This window comes from Morus notabilis, unplaced genomic scaffold, assembly GCF_000414095.1.
Source record: "Morus notabilis unplaced genomic scaffold, ASM41409v2 Scaffold2518, whole genome shotgun sequence".
In the NCBI taxonomy this organism is placed as follows: domain Eukaryota; kingdom Viridiplantae; phylum Streptophyta; class Magnoliopsida; order Rosales; family Moraceae; genus Morus; species Morus notabilis.
Genome location: NW_010365048.1, coordinates 2039 through 21358, shown reverse-complemented (window position 1 = coordinate 21358; position 19320 = coordinate 2039). Strand labels below are relative to the sequence as shown.

Below are 19320 nucleotides of genomic sequence, written 5' to 3'. Positions count from 1 at the left end.
TGTTGGAATTTGGAGGAATGGGCCTGCCTGCCTTCCATGGTCAGACTTAAAGGTGTTCCTCATCTATCTTCTATCTTCTATCTATCTTCTAAGAGACTAAAGAAGATAAGGACGTACAACTAGTAAAAACAGTGCTAAGCAAACTGCCAAATTATGTCCGGATTTGGAGTTAGTTTTATTTTTATTTTTCACATTTTAAAAAAAATAAAAAAAAATAAAAAAAATGATGTTTGACATAATTAAAGATAATTAACGAAAATAAAAATATTTTTTTTAATTTAGTACAAAATAAGAGATAAATGAAGTCATTTTTTATTTTTTATTTTAATTTTTTCCTCTCAAGCACAAAAAGAGATATTAATAAATTTTTTATACTATAAAATAATCTCTTAATAAAACTATTAAATACATTTTTAAAAATTATTTATATCTAAAATTAAAAATATTTTTATTTTTATTTTTATATAAAAAAATAAAATTATTTTAAAATGAGTTTTAAAGACACCTTATGAGTCACACCAATTATCTGCTTTCAATATTGATTAACAAGAGTACCACTGTGAGGTGTGAATGAGACTCATGATAATAATCAACTTTTGAAAAAGGAGTCCAAAGAGATTAAAAGCGTTCAGAGCTTTTTGTTTTTCCAATAGGATTTTTAACGTTTTTAATACATGAACTAATTTTTAACGTTTTTATATCTACAATATTATGACTTTCTTTTTTTTAATATTATTTTATTTTCCTTTTACCAAACACAGCTAAGATGAAAAATGCAATACTAGTCTACCCACTAATATCCACCAAAACACATTCAAGCTTCATTTGGTCGTTTGTTATGAAAGTTGAAACTAGAGTAATTTTAATTTTAATTTTAAAACTAGAACTATGATTCGTGATTTTAGATTTAAATCATAATTTTGAATCCAGAACCAGAATTAAAAGTTTAAATCACTCCAAACTAAAGGAGAGGTGATTTTAAAATCATAAGTGATTATGATTTAAAACATCACATCAAAATTTAAATCATGAATCAGAACCATTCAAATCAAATATTAATTCTTAATGAGTCAAATCAAAATCATTTTTTTATTTTTTATAAATAAATACTAATTTAAACCATAATTATGATTCTGAGTTCTAAAACTCTTATACCAAATGTGCTCTAAGTTGATCCCATATGAGTGTAGGAAGGTCCAGAAAAGTCGGGGCTTCCCGCTTGAAATAAGGCTAACCAAATTCATATGAGCCTTATATTAACAAAAAAAAAAAAAAGTAAAAAAAAAGAAAAAAAAATATGACCCAAATAGCTAGACTCAATTACATAAAGGGAGAAAGAGGAAAATATACCAAGACTTGAGATGAATTAAAATTAATAGGCCAATAGTTTATATAAGTTAATAAATAAGCCAAATTACTGTTTTCGTCCATAACTTGTCTGGTTATAAACCATAACTTGATAAGTTATTGTCTATAACTTATCTGGTTATGAACCATAACTTGACAAGTTTGTCCATAACTTATCTGGTTATGAACTATAACTAAAAAACAGCCTATATACTTTCTTAACTTTTCATATTGGCATATTTCCTACTATTTCCCTTACATAAAAAACCACAAACTAAAATCATAACATGAGCCGCAATTTGGGTTTGGCCTAGCCAAAAGTCCATTACTATTGGTTTGATCCCGACCCCGTGCATTTGGTTGCAGTGGGAGAATGGTAATAAGAATGGTAATGAGAATGATAATAGAATAGAATAAAAAAGAAAAATGATTCATTTGTTTGATTATACTTTTACAAATACAATAGAATGAGATATGAATATTTTCATTTTGATAAAATTACCCCTCATGTTAATATAACTAATATCATATATATTAATATAATCATTTAATAACTAATATTATATATATAAAATTATAACGATATAATATATATATAATTATAATTAACGTTATATAATTATTTATTACAATATCACAACTATATTATATTATATTATAATGATAAATATAATTATAATAATTATTATTAATTACAATATCACAACTATATTATATTATATTATAATGATAAATATAATTATAATAATTATTATTAATTACAATATCACAACTATATTATATTATATTATAATGATAAATATAATTATAATAATTATTATTAATTACAATATCACAACTATATTATATTATATTATAATGATAAATATAATTATAATAATTATTATTAATTACAATATCACAACTATATTATATTATATTATAATGATAAATATAATTATAATAATTATTATTAATTACAATATCACAACTATATTATATTATATTATAATGATAAATATAATTATAATAATTATTATTAATTACAATATCACAACTATATTATATTATATTATAATGATAAATATAATTATAATAATTATTACTAATTACAACATCACAACTATATATTATATTATCTTCTAATGATAAATATAATTATTATTAATTACAATTTCACAATTATATTATAAATATTAATACAATAATTATAATATTTAAGGGTAATGATAAAAAAGAAAATTAAAAGAGCTTAGAATGGACATTCCTCTCATATGATGAAGGAATAATGATTCGCCCATTTAATGAAAAAGTTATTCCATTTTGAATAGCCATTCATTTTCTTAAAACTAATCAAACATGAAAATGAATCTTAATTCTTTTCCATTCCTTTTCATTTCTTTCCGTTCCCCCCAACCAAACACACCCTAAGTGTCTAAGTTGGGCCCGGCAGAGATTTCATGCCCGAAAGTTTATTTGGGCAGAGAGAATGTGTAATTGCTATTGAAAAATGGAAAGTCAAAAAAAATATCAAATGTTGATTATTTTTTATCTTGAAAAAAAAAAAACCTACTCTCAATGAGAAGAGCCTTCATTTATATTCTATTAGTAAAGCGCTAGCACGTTACTTCTAGCAGCTTGCTTCAAACACCATTTTTTTATGTAATCTCAGCTCGACGAGCTTTCAGGCCGGGCTAGGCTAACCCTCCTTTAACTCAGGCTAGCTCACCCTAACCCGAACTTGCGGCTCTAATTCATAACCATTTTTCCCTCTTCACCAATATACATGATGCATAAACCGGTAGTAGTAGTAGTAGATACATGTAACATGTTGCATAGGTGTAACATGTTGCATAGGTGTTTGCATAGGTGTAACATGTTGCATAGGTGTTTTCTACTAGTCTGGAATGTCCACCACACTTGTACTCGCTCTAGGTTTGTCTTCTTTCTTTGATGCTTTCTTGCGCTTCCTTTCAGATTGGGGTTCTTTGGCTTTCAGCTCATTGCCAAAGGACCTCAACGACGCAGCTAGATGCTCGTTTCTATGCGCTGAAAAACCCCGTATTGTGAAGAAAAAGAACATTAAATTAGAATATTATTTAAATGTAGCAGTTATATATTGAAGTAGCCGAAGGTTCCTACAAAAGGGGGATAGAAAGTCACCAGCGAGAATGACATCTTCCATGTTCACTGATTTACGACCTGCATGCTGCGCAAACAGCTCAAGGTCTTTTCCCAATTGTTCTGCTTTACACAATGGTAATAAACAGCAAAAAGGAAACAAAAAACCATTACACTATAGCCTCTGCAGGGGAAAACAAACAAGCAGAACCAATAGTTTACAAAAAGACTGTAAATAACAACTTTGTTCAAATTCTACAAACTATTCGTTTTCTGAATTACATTGTTAATATATTTGACTCAAGCTAGAAGTCCTCGACTGTTTAATACAAAACAAGTATTTTAACTTCTTTTGGCAAAGTCGTGTAATGAAATGCCTGTACTTATGCTCGTAAAGACGTAATATTCAAGGAATTGTACAAATATTTACACTCAACAGAGACAAATGTAGTTAAGCCTGCTGTGACAAGTTAGAGTGAATATTGCAGTTTGGAATTTATGAGGTCTAATTCAAACGAAAGGAAAATTGTCTTCTTGTCCATCAAAAAGAAGAAGAAGAAAATATTCATTTGACAAATGATAGCATGGAGAACTATTTTTAGAATTTCAAGCCAAAAAGGAATCACGTTTAGAAATTCTTGTCTGTATATACGTCTATATATATGTGTGTATATATATTGAGTAATTGGCACAGATGGTCCCTAAATTATGATAGTTTGGTCCCTATTTTTTTTTATTTTTAATTTTGATAAAACATGCCCTAAACTCTTTAAAACGGGAGCAATAACACCTTTTCGTCTATATCCATTAAATTTCTCTATATGTATTGTGATGTTTATCAATAACAACTAAAGAATTAAGGAACAAATGCAGGAGAACCTAGGGGTGACGAAAAGGAGTCTAACCTCAACTTTCTCCAAAGGATTCTAAACAAAGTAACAAACAACTTTAACAAAACTTAATCTGCCGCTGATTTATTATTATGTTCTTGAACAAACTAAATTCACAATCTAAACTGCTAACCACAAGTTCACAATGTCCAAAACAAGTTAATCTCCTAAAAATATTGCTAATGCCAAGAAAGAAAAATAGCTAAGAAATCAGGATTACACAACATGATTCCTCCACCAAATTATTGAACTAAAAAAAAAAAAAAACAAAACACAACGAGTTTTAACCTAGAAAACAAATAATTGGAGTTTCAATCAATACACAATTTAGCAAGTATGAACAAGGAATCCTTCAGAAAACACTTCCGATTCCACAACAGTGTCATTTACAAATGAAATTGAAGTAGAACCCAAAGATTCTGCAACCGCCAATGCACAATCGTACCTGCATATTTGAAGGCCAAATCGGCAACGCAAGCTACTACGGTTTCGGAAACTTCCAAGTCGTTTACTTTTGCTGTTCTTCCAATCAAATGAGAAGGATTGCGTAAGAGTCAAATAATAGGGAAAAAGAAAAAGAAGAAGAAGAGAAAGGAACCTTGGGCTTGGGCAATGGAGATGGTAGAGAGCCTAAAGCGGTCTCGCAAGAGGGCGGTCAGCGACTGATCTTCTTCGGTTTCCATTTTTGGTTCTCTAAAGGAAGGTGAAATTGAAAATGGTCGTCTTTCTCCTTCTTCCTTTGGAAAGATTAGGGCTTTCCTTTTCTCTTCAGTCTCAAATAGAAGATCCGCGCGGGAAAATTTGACATAAAAACGCTCCCTTTTCGCTCGTGGATGACCTAGTGCAGGTGTAGCTGTTTGTTTGTTTGCTTTATTTTATTTTATTTTTTTTAAGGTGATGTCTGCGGACTCATGGACGTATTTAAAATTTGTTTTAAAATAATTTTATTTTTTTATGAAAATAAAAATAAAAACGTTTTTAATATTAAATAAAAATTATTTTTAAAAATGTGTTTAGTAATTTTATCAAGAGATTATTTTTAGTGTACAAAAATTCATTAATGTCTCTCTCTGCTCAAAAGAGGAGAAAATGAAAACCGATTAAAAGTCATTTTTTATTTCTCTCTCATTTTACACTAAACTAAAAAATCGTTTTTATTTTTATTTTTTGTCTTTATTGCGCCAAACACCGTTTTCATTTTTTCTTTCTCAAAAAATGTGAAAAATAAAAACGGGATTAATTTCAAACATGGCCCATGATTTTTCTGGGGCTACTCTTTTTCTCTTAAAAAAATTGAATTTTAAAAGTTATAATTAAAACCTATTTTGTACCTTGGTTTGAAATGGTTTCATCCAACCTAAGGGCCTGTTTGTTTGCGTTTTCGTTTTCGTTTTTCACGGTTTTCAAAGCAAAAAAATGAAAACGGGTGTTAAAAACGTGTTTGGTGCAATTTTTTTTAAAAAAACAAAACCAAAAACGTTTTTGTCTTTTTGTGAAAATCAGAAAACGAAAAAAATGTGTTTTCATTTTCTCGTTTTCGTTTTCTGTTTTATGAAAAACGGATTTCACTTTTTTTTTTCTTTTTCATTTTCTTCCCTTTTTTCTGAAACCGTTTTTGTATTATATATGTTTATTTAATATATTATTATTTAATATTATTATTTAATATATTTAATAATATTATTTATATAATATATTTAATATATTTATTTAATATATTTAATAATATTATTTATTTAATATATTATTACATGTTTTCAAAAATTAAACCACCAAACACAATTTCAGTTTTTTTTAAAACTGAAATCAATCTCTAAATAAAACTACCAAACGCATTTTTAGAAATAATTCAAAAATGAAACTAAAAACGTTTTCATTTTCGTACAGAAAATAAAAACGTTTTGGAACCAATTCCAAACACACCCTAAGTTAACAGTTCAACCATTCAGGTTAGTAAAAATAAAAAAAAAATTAAATCATTCAGGTCTTATTTAGTAAAGGAGTTTAAATCCCGATTTAAAATTGTGCTATAATATTTTTTTTTGATAAAAATTTAAATTTAAAAAGTTTTATTATTTTTTCTCTCATAAAAAATGTTAAAAATTTTAATTTTAATTTAAATTCTATAAAGCAAATAAGTCCTCAATTATTTTTTCATTTAAAAAAAAAATTCTTTAATGCTCTCTCTTTTTTAAAATACGGTTATTTTTTATTTTTTTAATCATTAAATTTAATTAAAATTACATTAAATTAAAAAATTTATAGAATAAATAAATTTTAATACATATATAATGATTAAAAATGAAAACACCAATATCCTCAAAAACATCGCACAAAATCCCTTTAAAAAAAATGGCACACATTTGTCATAATTAAAAAGTAAAAACCGGAAAATAACAACCCATCCAAATAAATGCAGTAAAAAACTAAAAAAAAATAAATGAATATGTAAACATACAAAAGACCCCAACTTTCCTCTCAAATCTCCCTCACTCCCTGCCGCCGTTAGCGACTCCGGTGACTCTCTCTCTCTCTCTCGCTCTCTCTAATCCTACGAAACTCCGAAACTGAATTCGAGAAACGTTGTGTAGTATTTGTCGTTCGTTTTGAAATTTCTATTTCCGAAATTGTTTAACGTTGTGAAATGAAATTGTTTACTCACAAATTCCCAAACTCCCAAATAATAATCAAACTCAGATCCACAGAATCTCTCTCTTATGCACTTTTCTCTTCAATCCCTCAACAAACCAAAAACCCAGAAAAGCATAATCCGCAGGATATCATAACCCAAAAATCACTACTCAAACTGATCCATTCTTCTCAGTGGCATTTCATCAAACAGCATTCGCGCAACCTTTCAACCTCCTTAATCTCAGACACTCTTTGCACTCTCCACCAAACCCCACAACTCGTTCTCAAATTCATCAACCAAATCGAGTTCGATCGCCTCAATGTCGAAAGCCTTTGCCTTGCTACCACCATTCTCGCCCCAATCCCGTCCCCGAAAACCGCCTTGCATCTCCTCAAGCGCGCCGTCAATGGCGGCATTGCGTCCACCAGAGAGATTTTCGAGGAACTCGAACGTGCCCGGGAACGGTTGAGCATTGAAAGCGCTGTAGTTTTCGATTTTTTGATAAGGGCTTGTTGTGAACTGAACAAGGCTAAGGAGGCTTTTGAGTGCTTCTGGATTATGAAGGAGAAAGGTGTTGTTCCTAAGATTGAGACTTGCAATGACATGTTGAGTTTGTTCTCGAAATCGAACATGCTGGAGATGGCGTGGCTTTTGTACGCGGAGATGTTTAGGTTGAAGATTAAGTCAAGTGTTTATACTTTTAACATTATGATCAATGTGTTGTGTAAAGAAGGGAAGTTGAAGAAAGCAAAGGAGTTTATTGGATCAATGGAAATTTTGGGAGTTAAGCCGAATGTTGTCACTTATAATACATTGATTCATGGGTATTGTTTGAGAGGGCGAATTGAAGGAGCTCGGATGGTTTTCGATGCAATGAGAGGGAAAGGTATTAGGCTGGATTCGTATACTTACGGTTCGCTAATTAATGGTCTGTGCAAGGAACGAAAACTCGAGGAAGCATCTGAGCTTTTTGATAAGATGATAGAAATTGGATTGGTGCCTAGTGCTGTAACTTATAACACCATGATTGATGGTTACTGCAATAAGGGTGATTTAGATAAGGCTTTCAGTTATAGGGACGAGATGATCAAGAATGGTATAAAGCAGACAGTTTCGACTTACAATTTGTTGATTCATGCATTGTTTTTAGAAGGTAGGACGAGTGAAGCTGACGGGCTCGTTAAAGAAATGGGGGAAAAGGGGATTGTTCCGGATGGCATTACGTATAATATCTTGATAAACGGGTGTTGTAGATGTGGGAAAGCGGAGAAAGCCTTTGCCCTTCATGACGAAATGTTGAGCAAAGGGATTGAGGCCACAAGGGTGACTTATACATCACTAGTTTATGTTTTGAGCAGGCAGAAAAGAATGGAGGAGGCTGATGAATTGTTTCAGAAGATGATGAGTAAAGGTGTTTTGCCTGATCTTGTTCTGTTCAATGCCCTGATTGATGGTCATTGTGGGAACGGGAATATGGTACGTGCGTTCTCGCTCTTGAAGGAGATGGATAAGATGAACGTTCCTCGTGACGAAGTGACTTACAATACCCTCATGCAAGGGCTTTGCAGGCAGGGGAAAGTCGAAGAAGCTCGCGAGCTTCTTGATGAGATGAAGAGAAGAGGGATTAAGCCCGACCACATTAGTTACAACACACTTATTAGCGGTTATAGTAAAAGAGGTGATGTGAAAGATGCATTTAGAGTTAGGGATGAAATGTTGAGCATAGGATTCAATCCCACACTTCTCACTTATAACGCCCTTATACAAGGCGTATGCAAAACCCGAGAAGGTGATCTTGCTGAGGAGCTCCTCAAGGAAATGGTAACCAAAGGATTCACGCCTAATGACAAGACCTATGACTCTTTAATTGAGTCGATTGGGAAAGATGGCAAATTTGTGAATTCTGGTGATTCATGATTGTTTGTTGGGCTGAGGCAACTTCTCTTAATCTCGATTTTTGTTCAAACACAGTCATAATGATCCATGTCGTCAAGTAGAGAATTACGCATTGAAGATGGAAGAAACTTCAAGAAAAGCATCTTCAATCCGGACAATCTAACACATGACGAACTGAAAGATAAAGATCGCGAAGGGAGAAGACGGAGAAGCTACTATTTGTTCTGAATATTGCTGTCAGCTCCCTGTATAATGATGTCAATGGAGGAGGAAGTGGAAAGAGTAGATTGCAGTATGATTTTGCTACTATTTATTTTCTGAGAGTTTGAAGAGCAAGTAGAGAAATGTATGTTTGTAGCAGGGTTTGTTAGCGAGCTGCGCCAAAATTATATAGATTTGTCCTTGAGTTTTCTTTTCTTTTATTTACTTTTTTGCTAGTTTGTTCTATTGTTTGTTTTTCATTGGAAGCATTTTAAGTATTTTCCTTGCGAAATGAACCCACAAGATGGATACGTACAAAAAAACTATTAAAAAAAATGACGGAATGTAATGGTGAATCCTGAACTGCAAACGTGTTTGAGGGTCTTTTTGTCAAAATAAAGGGTACGAGCGTCAAAATGTCACCCACTAAAGACTTTACGAGTCTATATGTCAATAACACATTTTATTTTTTTGTTCTTAGTGTATTGTTGGATAAGCAAAATACAATCGTATTTTTTAAATGTATTGTTTAGTAAGTAAAATACAGTCTGACTTGTTTTTGAAAAAAGAAAAATACAGTCTTAGGCTCTTATTTAGACGAAAAAAAGAGAGAATTTAATTCTTCAATTAGTCTCAAAATTCCCAAAGAAAAATTCACATCCGATTAGAAATAAATATTGCTCTTTCGGAAATTCAGGTCTAAACTATCAAGATTATTTATTTATTTATTTTTAAAAGACGAATAGACCAAACGAAAGAAGGGGCACTGTTATTAAACAGATAAAAGCTCAAAATTAAGAGCACGCTTGATTGTTGCGTTTAAACTCATAGTTTTGATTTTGTTACATGCTTTTTTTCTTACAAAAAATTTAAATTTTAAATATCAAAATCAAGAATTATTGATTTAAACGCATGAACATTGTTGCGTTTAAACTCATAGTTTTGATTTTGTTACATGCTTTTTTTCTCACAAAAAATTTAAATTTTAAATATCAAAATCAAGAATTATTGATTTAAACGCATGAAGTAAACAAGTCTTACTTTTCAAGGCTCACTAACAAGCTCACTCATCAACTCAGCCTGCAATAACTTAGCAGCTTCCTTTACCTTCCTTCTATTCCAAAACCCATTCACCACAAAACCCCATGTTTCCTCATCCGGAACACACCCATCAAGCACCATGTCATCAACAATTCTTGCAGCCTTGTGCAAGTCACCTTTCTTACAATAACATTTCACCAGAGACTTGAATGTCTCGTGCTCGATCGTGATTCCCCGAGCACGCGCACTAAGATACACCTGAAAAGCCCGGTCTAGGCCTCCATTGGTGCAAAGGCCTTGCACCACAGTGTTATGAACCCCAACATGGAGGCTCCACGTCAGGCGATTTGGCTTGATGCCCTCAAGGACCATCTCATCGATAAAGTTTGCCGCTTCTTGAAACTTACCGACGTCGCAGAACCCGGTTATGATTTTCCTATATAGGCCTGCATCTGGCTTTAATCCTTGAAGCTTCATCCTGTCAAGTATTTCCATAGATTCTCTAAGCTTTCCTTCTTTACATAGTCCGTGGATCAAGGTGCTATAAGTGACCATGTTTGGCGAATGGCCTTTGCTAATCATCATGTGGAATAAATCCATGGCATGAGACGACCGCCCGCCCTTGCAAAAACCATCCATTAGAGAACTGTATGTGAACACATTCGGACTAATGCCTTTGCTTGTCATCTCTTCAAACAACTCCACAGCTTCGTCCAAGTTGTTAGACTGACACAAACCGTGTATCAAGCTAGTGTACGTTACAACGGTAGGTGAACATCCTCTCGTCTCCATCTCTTTGAATAGCTCCTTCGCGTCGCCAACCTTTCCAAATCTACACAATCCGTTGATCAAAGTGCCGTAAGTATATGAATCCGGAGTAAAACTGCGGCTGGGCATCTCGCGGAACATATCAAGAGCCGCATCTACTGTTTCGCTCATTTTGCACAGGGCTTTCAGCAAAATATTAAGCGAAGTGAGAATCAGTGGTATACCCATTTCTTTCATGTACCTATAAAGAGCAGTAACACAATATCATGAATGTGTAGGCGTAATTCTGTAAGTTCTGTAATGCTGAAATCACTGTTTTTTCTTGATGTTTACATCAGTTTTTACCTGTAAAACCTGAATGCCTCCTTTAACTGGTTTTCTTCAACAAGAATGGATAATATAGTAATGTATGATTTCGAGGTCGGTTTGCACTGAAGATCCTCCATCTTCTGGAAGACCCTGATGGCGTCTAAGGGCCTATGAACGCGACCATATCCTCTACAAAGAGATAAGAATATGTCCTCTATAATCTTACACTTCTCCTCTTTCATTCTACCGAGAAGTGCCTCAGCCGATCTGAACTGATTAGCAGAGACTAATTTAGAGATCATGAGAGAAAAAGTGCTGTGATCATGTCGAAAACCGTTGGCATACTCAGCTGTCGCCGAGTCGAATATGAGAATGGCTTTCCCAACGTCCTTTTCAGCTCGTATCAGCTTCTCAACTTGGGCAGTTGTGACGTTCTTCGACCATTTGAAGAGATTAGTTCTACTTCCCATTGTTGTTGCAACAAATCTCATAAACTTACTCGCTTCTATCGAATTCGATCCAAAGGGCATCCGTCATTCGTCATGTTCTACAATGTAAGAAACTAACAATGAAAGCTTACTCGCTTATTTATTCATTTATCTATTTATGTCCGTTTTCTTCACAATAAGCTTTTGTATCAACTCACTGGTGCATTTCACCAAACACATGGCGCGCAAAGAACCAGTAAATGTAATCAAGGAAACATGAAATAATCAAATGCTATTTAGAAAAAGGAGAGAACAATATATATATATATAATGAGTAGCTCACCTGCCAATAATTACTTTAAACCTTTTTTTTTTCTTTAGCCCTTTTGAGCAGAGGATTTGAGCGAAAAGCTTTTGCCGTTTGCAAAGCAGAACCGGACCTATACGACGAAAAAATATAAGGGGTTGTTCGGCTGTGAAGTTTTTGAGTTAAAAATTAAAAAAAAGTAATATGAGTTACAATTTTATTTAAGTTTATGTTTTTTTAAGTTTAAATTCGAGTTTAGGACTAAAATTTGAGTTCAAGTTTCTCATTCAACTCGAGTTCAGAAACTCGAACTCAAGTTAATGAACAATATTTTTCTATTCTTAAAAATGTTATAACTTTTTCGTTTTACTTCTGATTGAGATGATTTTTTTTCTATGCGTTGACAACGAAAAGATAAATAAAACCCCACCCATATACCCTATTAAAATTTTCCATCAGTATTGAGTTTTTATTAAAATACTATCTAAATACAAATTCAAGTTTTGACTCACTCAAACACAAACTCAAAAAAATTCTTATCTCAAATCATAACTCAAATGTATACAACCAAACACAAACTCAAGTTACAACTTCAACTTAAGTTATAACTCAAACTCAACTCAAAATCTACACTCAAGTCACCTAACTCAAAAACGGCAAAAGAACAAGCCCTAAGTTTGATTCGAAGCCAAACGGAAATGAACTTTATGCCCTTTTTTTATTTGAGTTTTTAATTCGAGATGAAATGTGATTTTATGTGAGAATTTTTTACTGTAGTAAAAAATTAGATGTGATTGTTTCTGAAAACTTTTTATCATAGTAAAACTCAAATTTTAAACTCGAATCAGTAAAATGAACGAGGCATTTAATTATGTTAGAGAGTTTGTTTTACGACGTAAGAATTTAACAGAAAACTAAGGGTCCATTTAGTTCGTTAATTTGAGTTGAGATGTAACTTTATATAATAACTTTTTATTGTAGTAAAAAAATTAAATATGACTATTTATGAAAGTTTTTTACTATATTAAAATTTAAATCGGTAAAATAAATGAGTTCTAAACCAAAAACGTACATCGGCAATCACACTCAGCAGAGCCAACTCAAGTTTACTGTGCGCGGACGTGTTTTCGGGTTATTACATTTGCTCTGTGAGCTTATCGTTATTTAACAAGTTATCCTTAAATTTTTAATTTAACAATTAACTTTCTGATCTTATTTAACTGTTACAATTAAACACATTTGAGTAACAACGTTAAATTTTGAACAAAATTAACCATTCGTCGGTTATATGTGGAGTTTTAAAAGGTAAAAATTAATATTTTATATACCTTAATTATCGTGTATGAATATTGAAGTGATTGACACATGGCTAATTCCGTCTTCAAAAAACTAGAATAATTGTTTGGTTTTATTCTTTCCCTCACAGTCATGCCAACTTTGGAATCCGTCTTTCCGCGTGAGAATTGCTTCATGGGAATAAAAATGGATCAGAATTACATGTATAGTTTCTACCTCACCATAAACGCGCGACAAGATTTAAAAAGATATACATCAAGAAAATAAAATAGTTGTGCAAGAGAGTTTGAAACAGATTGATAATTCAATTGTTAAGATCCGTGATAGTGTTAAATATGTCAAGAGATCCCAAGTGAGGAAGTAAAAGTTATTAGATTGTGTGAAGTTAGTTACAATTGGTGATAAGAAAGGGTTGTATCACGATGTACCAACTAGGTAGAATTCGACATATCTTATGCTTGAAAGTGTTCTCTACTATCACCGTGTATTTCAACATTTAGAGTTGAGTGATTCAAACTACAAACATTGTCCTTCTAGTGCCGAGTGGGACAAAGTTGAAAAGATTAAAACTTTTTTGAAGTTCTATGATGCAACTCTTAAATTTTCTGGAACAAAGTATCCCACTGCCAACTTGTACTTCCCTTCCATTTGGCATTGTTGCTTCATGTTAAAACAATAATCAGAAGGTGATGATGAGTACTTAAAGTATATGGCAACAGCAATGTGGGGCAAGTTTCAAAAGTATTGGTCTCAATTTCATCTTACCTTGGCTATAGCATGTGTTCTAGATCCTCATTTTAAGCTTGGGCTTGTTGAGTTCAGTTACAAAAAGCTTTATGGAGATGATTGTCTTGAATGCATATCAATGAGGAGTAAGTTGTACTCTTTTTTTGAAGAGTACAAAAAAAAGGATTCAACTAGCCAAAAGACCAATGCTTTTGAATCTTTTATGATGAAAAAAGAAGGAAATGATGATGTGAATGTTATATTCAAGGTAATTTCTCTATTTATTAGTAATGCAGATGTTCTATGCTTATGTCTGATTGTGTATTCTTATATTATCTCCTTCTCATTTTGTAGGAATTTGATGAGATGTCTTCAGTTGAGTCTACTACCGCATCACAGAAATCAGAGCTTGACCTTTATTTGGATGAGCCAAGACTGGCTAGGACCGCAGAGCTTGATATCCTTTCCTTTTAGAAATCAAACCAATTTTGATATCCAGCACTAGCTTCTATGGCTTGTGATATATTGGCTGTCCCTGTTTCTACAGTTACTTTTGAAGCCACATTTAGTGTTGGTGGTAGAGTTCTTGATTCATTTCGTAGCTCACTTAAACCAAAGACAGTTAAAGCACTTGTTTGTACCAGAGATTGATTATATGGAGACAAATGTAGTTTCAAACTTACTTAAATTATGTATATTTCCTATATTGATTTTGAACTAACTTGTATTTATATATAATTGTTTTTGTGTAGATTTCAATGAAGAGGTGGAGGATCTTACACAAGATATCTTCAACTTTTCATTGAACGAAGAGGAGCATTTCTCACAGGGATCAACTTCTCATGAACGTAATGATGCACTTGGAGTCCCCCCACTGCAACAAATTACTTAAATGTTTAATTATTAATCATGTATGTTTATTTTCTAAATTGTGAGACTTTTATGTGTTTGTTTTTTAATTTGTGAGAGACTTTCATGTGTTTGTTTTAATTTTGAACTTAGATTATCTAATGTCTCTACATCATGTTAAACAGGTTGAGAAACATGTTCAGAAATAGGTTCTGAAATAGGTTCAAACGTGTTGACAATAACCAGGTCATAAACGTGTTGACAGGTAATTAATGGGTTGACACGACACGTTTACGACATGTTTCGTAAACGTGTTGACAGGTAATCAATGGGTTGACACGACACGTTTACGACCTGTTTAATAAACAGGTTAATTGTGTCGTGTCGTGTCAACCCGCTAATAAACAGGTCGTGTTTGGATTTTGAATTTTGACATGATTAATAAACGGATCGTGTTCGTGTCAGACCTATTCGTGTCAACTGAGGGGTTCAACACGACACGAACACGACCCATTAACACGAATTGCCACCCCTACTTAGATCTCCTACTTAGATCTTGTTGCGGAATTTGAGATGCAAAGATTGTGAAACTTTTTGGGTCTATTTAGTTCGCTAATTCGAGTTTTTAATTCGCATTAAAATGTGATTTTATATTATAACTTTTTATTGTAGTTAAAATGTTAGATGTGATTGTTTCTGAGTACTTTTTACTGTAGCAAAACTTGAATTCTAAACTTAAATCGGTGAAATGAACGGAACTTTTAATTCTTGTATTTTAATATCTTTTCCTACTTAGATCTTGTTGCAGAATAATTCCGCAAAAATTGCGCAACTTTTTAATTCTTGCATTTTAATATCTTTTCCTATTTAGATCTTGTTGTGGAATTTGAGATGCTGAGATTGCGGAATTTGGGATGCTAATCTTTTCCTACTTAAATCTTGTTGCGAAATTTGAGATGCTAATCTTTTTTGGGATGTTGAGATTTGACGGTCGTTCAATTTTCAACCACTTGATTAGAATATAAATTCTCTGGAATCAAAATAAGTGTTTGCATCCATTATTTATCAATATCTATAACAACAATTTTTAGATAAGTTAAGGTAATTAAATTCGAACTAAGCTTATATCCCGCTTCTTTCATCTGCCTAATTATTGGTACCCAGCTCCAGAACTCCATAAATATAACAAGGATTTATTAATTCGCTTCACTTTGGGATGTTGAGATTTGACGGATTTCATCGTTTTTCATTTTGAGATTGGACAGTGGACAGATATCACCGATTTTGATTTTTATTTTGGAATGATGAAGAGGCTAAATTTTAACTTAAATTAATCGAAAGCTTTAAAAGCTCTATCTTTACCATATAAAGACTTGTGGCGTCGTTGCTTATAAAGGGAGTGAGAAGAGAGAAATGTTGGTGTGTTTTCCATGTGGGAAAATCTATCATTTTGAAATTTTAAAACACTGAAAAACTTTATAAGAAATGTTGGTAGCTCCTACAACAACTTGCATTAGAAGATGTTTCAGTCTAAACCTTAAAAAATGGAAAAGGATAGTTCAACTAGCTATAAGCTCAAATGGTAGTAATAAAATGCACAAAAGTAGCCATTAAAATCAATTCTAAGTTTCATATACAAGAAAAAAAAAGAATTAACATTATGCATTTTAAGTTCGAATAAAGGAATGTAGTATACAATTACAATATACAACTCCAATAAATACAAACATAAAATAACAAATATTACATGGAAAAATTGTGGAGCTCTACAAAACATTAGATGAGCATTCTAACCATTCTACAAATCAAATTAAGAGTTGATTATGCCAAAACTCAAATCAAAATGCCTCTTATTATGCCGGTACAGCCTCAACAAGTCTAGCAAAGTAGAATTGTGTGGTGATTAGACCTCTTTTCGTAATTCTCCACCCAACCTTTTGCAAAGCCCTCTCGACGTCCGCCTCTGCATGGAGGTAAGCCCTCGTCGCCTTCGAAGGCCCGGGGAACAACTCTCCTACCCTCTTCAATAGGTCGTAATAGAACGTTTTTGGAGCGAAACTCAGAATTAGTCTGTTCTCAGCCAAGGAAGCAAGGTGGGCAATCATGCCATCCGCTTTGCTCTGCGGGTAATGGATCAAGACGTCCAGGCAGACCACCGTGTCATACTTCCCGTCCAAGCTCTCCAGATCCTTGACTTCAAATTTCGGTATCGAGACGTTATCTTGGCCAAATAGTTGTTCTTTTGCCTGCACAAGATTCAGAGCGCGCTTAAGGTCATAAGTTTAATTAGCAACATAATAGGCTGATAAGCAAACACTTTAAACTGATTAAAAACATTTTTCCTAATGACATCAATATGAGAAAAAGAATTTCTACTGAAATTATACACACAGGATATACAATGGACATGCTAAAAGTAACATAAATGAAGGTGAGTGAGTTCCAACTACAATTGTCTTTTTTTCTCTCTCAAAATCACTAAACAATTACTATTTCAGAGCACCAAATAAACAGTTCATACTAAATTTTCAGGCCAGAGATTATACTAGAATTAATACTTTAGCAAAAAAAAAAAAACAATAAATCCAAAAAAAAAAAAAACCATGTCCAAACAGGAGAACATTTGCAATCCCATTGATAATTTTTTGCTCATCATTTTAAAAAAAAAGAGAAAAAAAAAAAACAGAGAGAAATTGCAAGTGTCATGACAATCTTCGTACCAATTGAACCATACTAAATTTCAACTATCTAACAATTTTTTTTTTTTTTTTTTCAAAGAGTATATTGAGCATAAATTGAAAATTTAAAATATAAAAAGTGCAACAGGGTAATAATACAAAATGCAGGTACAAAAAATGTAAATTTCCCAAATAAACAAAAACAAAAAGTATAAAATAAAATAAAAACCTGCTTCTGAGCCTCATCGACCATGGCGGCAGAGATATCACTGGAGAAAACAACGGCCCCTTCTTTGGCCAGCGGAATCGACAGCGACCCGGTCCCGCACCCGGCGTCGCAGACGGTGACCCCCGCCAAAGAGCCCTCATCTTTCAACATCTTCAACACGCTCTCCACCGTCTTGGAGTGCCCCAGCCTTATGTCCTTCTGCACTCTGTTGACGTCGTCGGTGTCGCCGTAGATCTTCCGCCACCGCTGGAACCCGGAGTTGTTGAAGTACTCCCGGACCACTTCCTTGTCGCCGCCGCCGACCTCCTCGGCCTGGAGCTTCCGGCGACGCTCGGGGTCGGTTAGGGAGACTGCGGCGGCTAGTGCGGCGGCGGAGGTGGCGGCCACGGCGGCGAGGGTTGTGGGGTCCACATCGGAGGTGGTGAAGGCGGCTGGGGGAGGGAGGGGGAGGCGGCGTTTGGGGGAGATTCTCGGGGTTGGAGTGGTGGGGAGGCGGAGAGAGAAAGAGGAGGAGGAGGAGAGAGAGGCGGAGGAGAAGGGCCAGAAGGCCATAATTTGTGTTTTGGTTTGGTTTTGGGTGAATCTGCCGGGAAAGGAAAGGAAAGGAAAGGGGATTATGAATTATGATATGGAGGGAATGGGGATAGGATGGATAGAGTTCAGACTGCCTTGGCTAGCTATGCTTTTTGCTTTTTTCTTTCCTTCATAAAAATGTAAAATAAATCTACAAAAGATACGAAAATGGTGTGAAAAAATATCAATAAAAAATATAAAGAACATTGCTAAACGGCTGAGCCGTTCCACTCCATCGATTTCAATTTAAATTTTAAATTTTGTTATAATAAAAATTTTTTAAAAATAATTATATTTATTTTTTTATTACAGTAAAAAAATTTTATATAAAATCTTATCTCAATTCAAATTAACAAACTAAATGAGTTCATAAAGTGAGCTCTATGTGCATCTTATAAGAGCATGAGACTTACCTTATATGTTTGAGGAGCTAAGGAGCTGCGCATTTCGAATATAAACAATAAATATATATATATATATATATTGAAAGAGAATATAAACAATATTAAGAGGTATAAATGATGTTGAACATTATATATTAATACAAGGTGAGTTTTATAGTATGAAGCTCGTAAATATGCTCATTTTCCAGCAGTCTTTGTGCTTAGCAATTGCTAGTGGTGTCTCAAAACATTTCCTTTAAAATTTTTTATCGAGTACAAGGTTCTTTTTTTAACAGTTAGATTTTATTTTGATGTGATCTTCAATTTTCACTATATGTAACATTAGAAAACATGCATTATTAGTAGAAATATCCTATTATTGAAAGTTATCTAAAAAATTTCTTTTAAAATTTTAAGGAAAAATAAAATACGATGATGAAGCATAGCAAGACAATATTTTTTAATCACGGATCAAATTTTGTCATATTGTCATAGAAATATAGGTATCACAATCCGTTCACTCATTATCATTTTTTAAATAGGAACTGTACCTTTTTTTATTGGTAGAAACTTTTATCTTAGTCATTAGATGAACTTTTTAACAATTTGATTTATAATTGTAAATGGTCTTGTACAACACGCTGTAAATTTTAAACATAGATACTCA

The 19320-nt window shown here is 33.0% G+C and overlaps 4 protein-coding genes across 4 annotated transcripts; 1 reads left to right on the top strand and 3 right to left on the bottom strand.

Moving 5' to 3' along the window:
- Window positions 1-3035: 3035 nt before the first annotated feature.
- LOC21387481 (protein MHF1 homolog) lies at window positions 3036-5170 on the bottom strand. Its single transcript, XM_010107293.2, has 4 exons — window positions 4936-5170; window positions 4783-4854; window positions 3490-3570; window positions 3036-3375 (listed from the first exon to the last, which is right to left on the bottom strand). The coding sequence occupies exons 1-4, from the start codon at window positions 5018-5020 to the stop codon at window positions 3224-3226; spliced, it is 390 nt and encodes a 129-aa protein (XP_010105595.1). The 5' UTR covers window positions 5021-5170; the 3' UTR covers window positions 3036-3223.
- A 1640-nt stretch (window positions 5171-6810) lies between these two features.
- LOC21387480 (pentatricopeptide repeat-containing protein At2g15630, mitochondrial) lies at window positions 6811-9323 on the top strand. Its single transcript, XM_010107292.2, has one exon. It carries the CDS (start codon window positions 6982-6984, stop codon window positions 8884-8886), a length of 1905 nt encoding a protein of 634 aa, XP_010105594.1. The 5' UTR covers window positions 6811-6981; the 3' UTR covers window positions 8887-9323.
- A 722-nt stretch (window positions 9324-10045) lies between these two features.
- Window positions 10046-12025, bottom strand: LOC21387479 (pentatricopeptide repeat-containing protein At5g46100). Its single transcript, XM_010107291.2, has 3 exons — window positions 11956-12025; window positions 11221-11731; window positions 10046-11116 (listed from the first exon to the last, which is right to left on the bottom strand). Exons 2-3 carry the CDS (start codon window positions 11712-11714, stop codon window positions 10111-10113), a joined length of 1500 nt encoding a protein of 499 aa, XP_010105593.2. The 5' UTR covers window positions 11715-11731; window positions 11956-12025; the 3' UTR covers window positions 10046-10110.
- Window positions 12026-16449: 4424 nt separating this feature from the next.
- Window positions 16450-18306, bottom strand: LOC21387478 (magnesium protoporphyrin IX methyltransferase, chloroplastic). The gene is made up of 2 exons (XM_010107290.2): window positions 17698-18306; window positions 16450-17036 (listed from the first exon to the last, which is right to left on the bottom strand). Exons 1-2 carry the CDS (start codon window positions 18247-18249, stop codon window positions 16644-16646), a joined length of 945 nt encoding a protein of 314 aa, XP_010105592.1. The 5' UTR covers window positions 18250-18306; the 3' UTR covers window positions 16450-16643.
- Between the last annotated feature and the right edge of the window lie 1014 nt (window positions 18307-19320).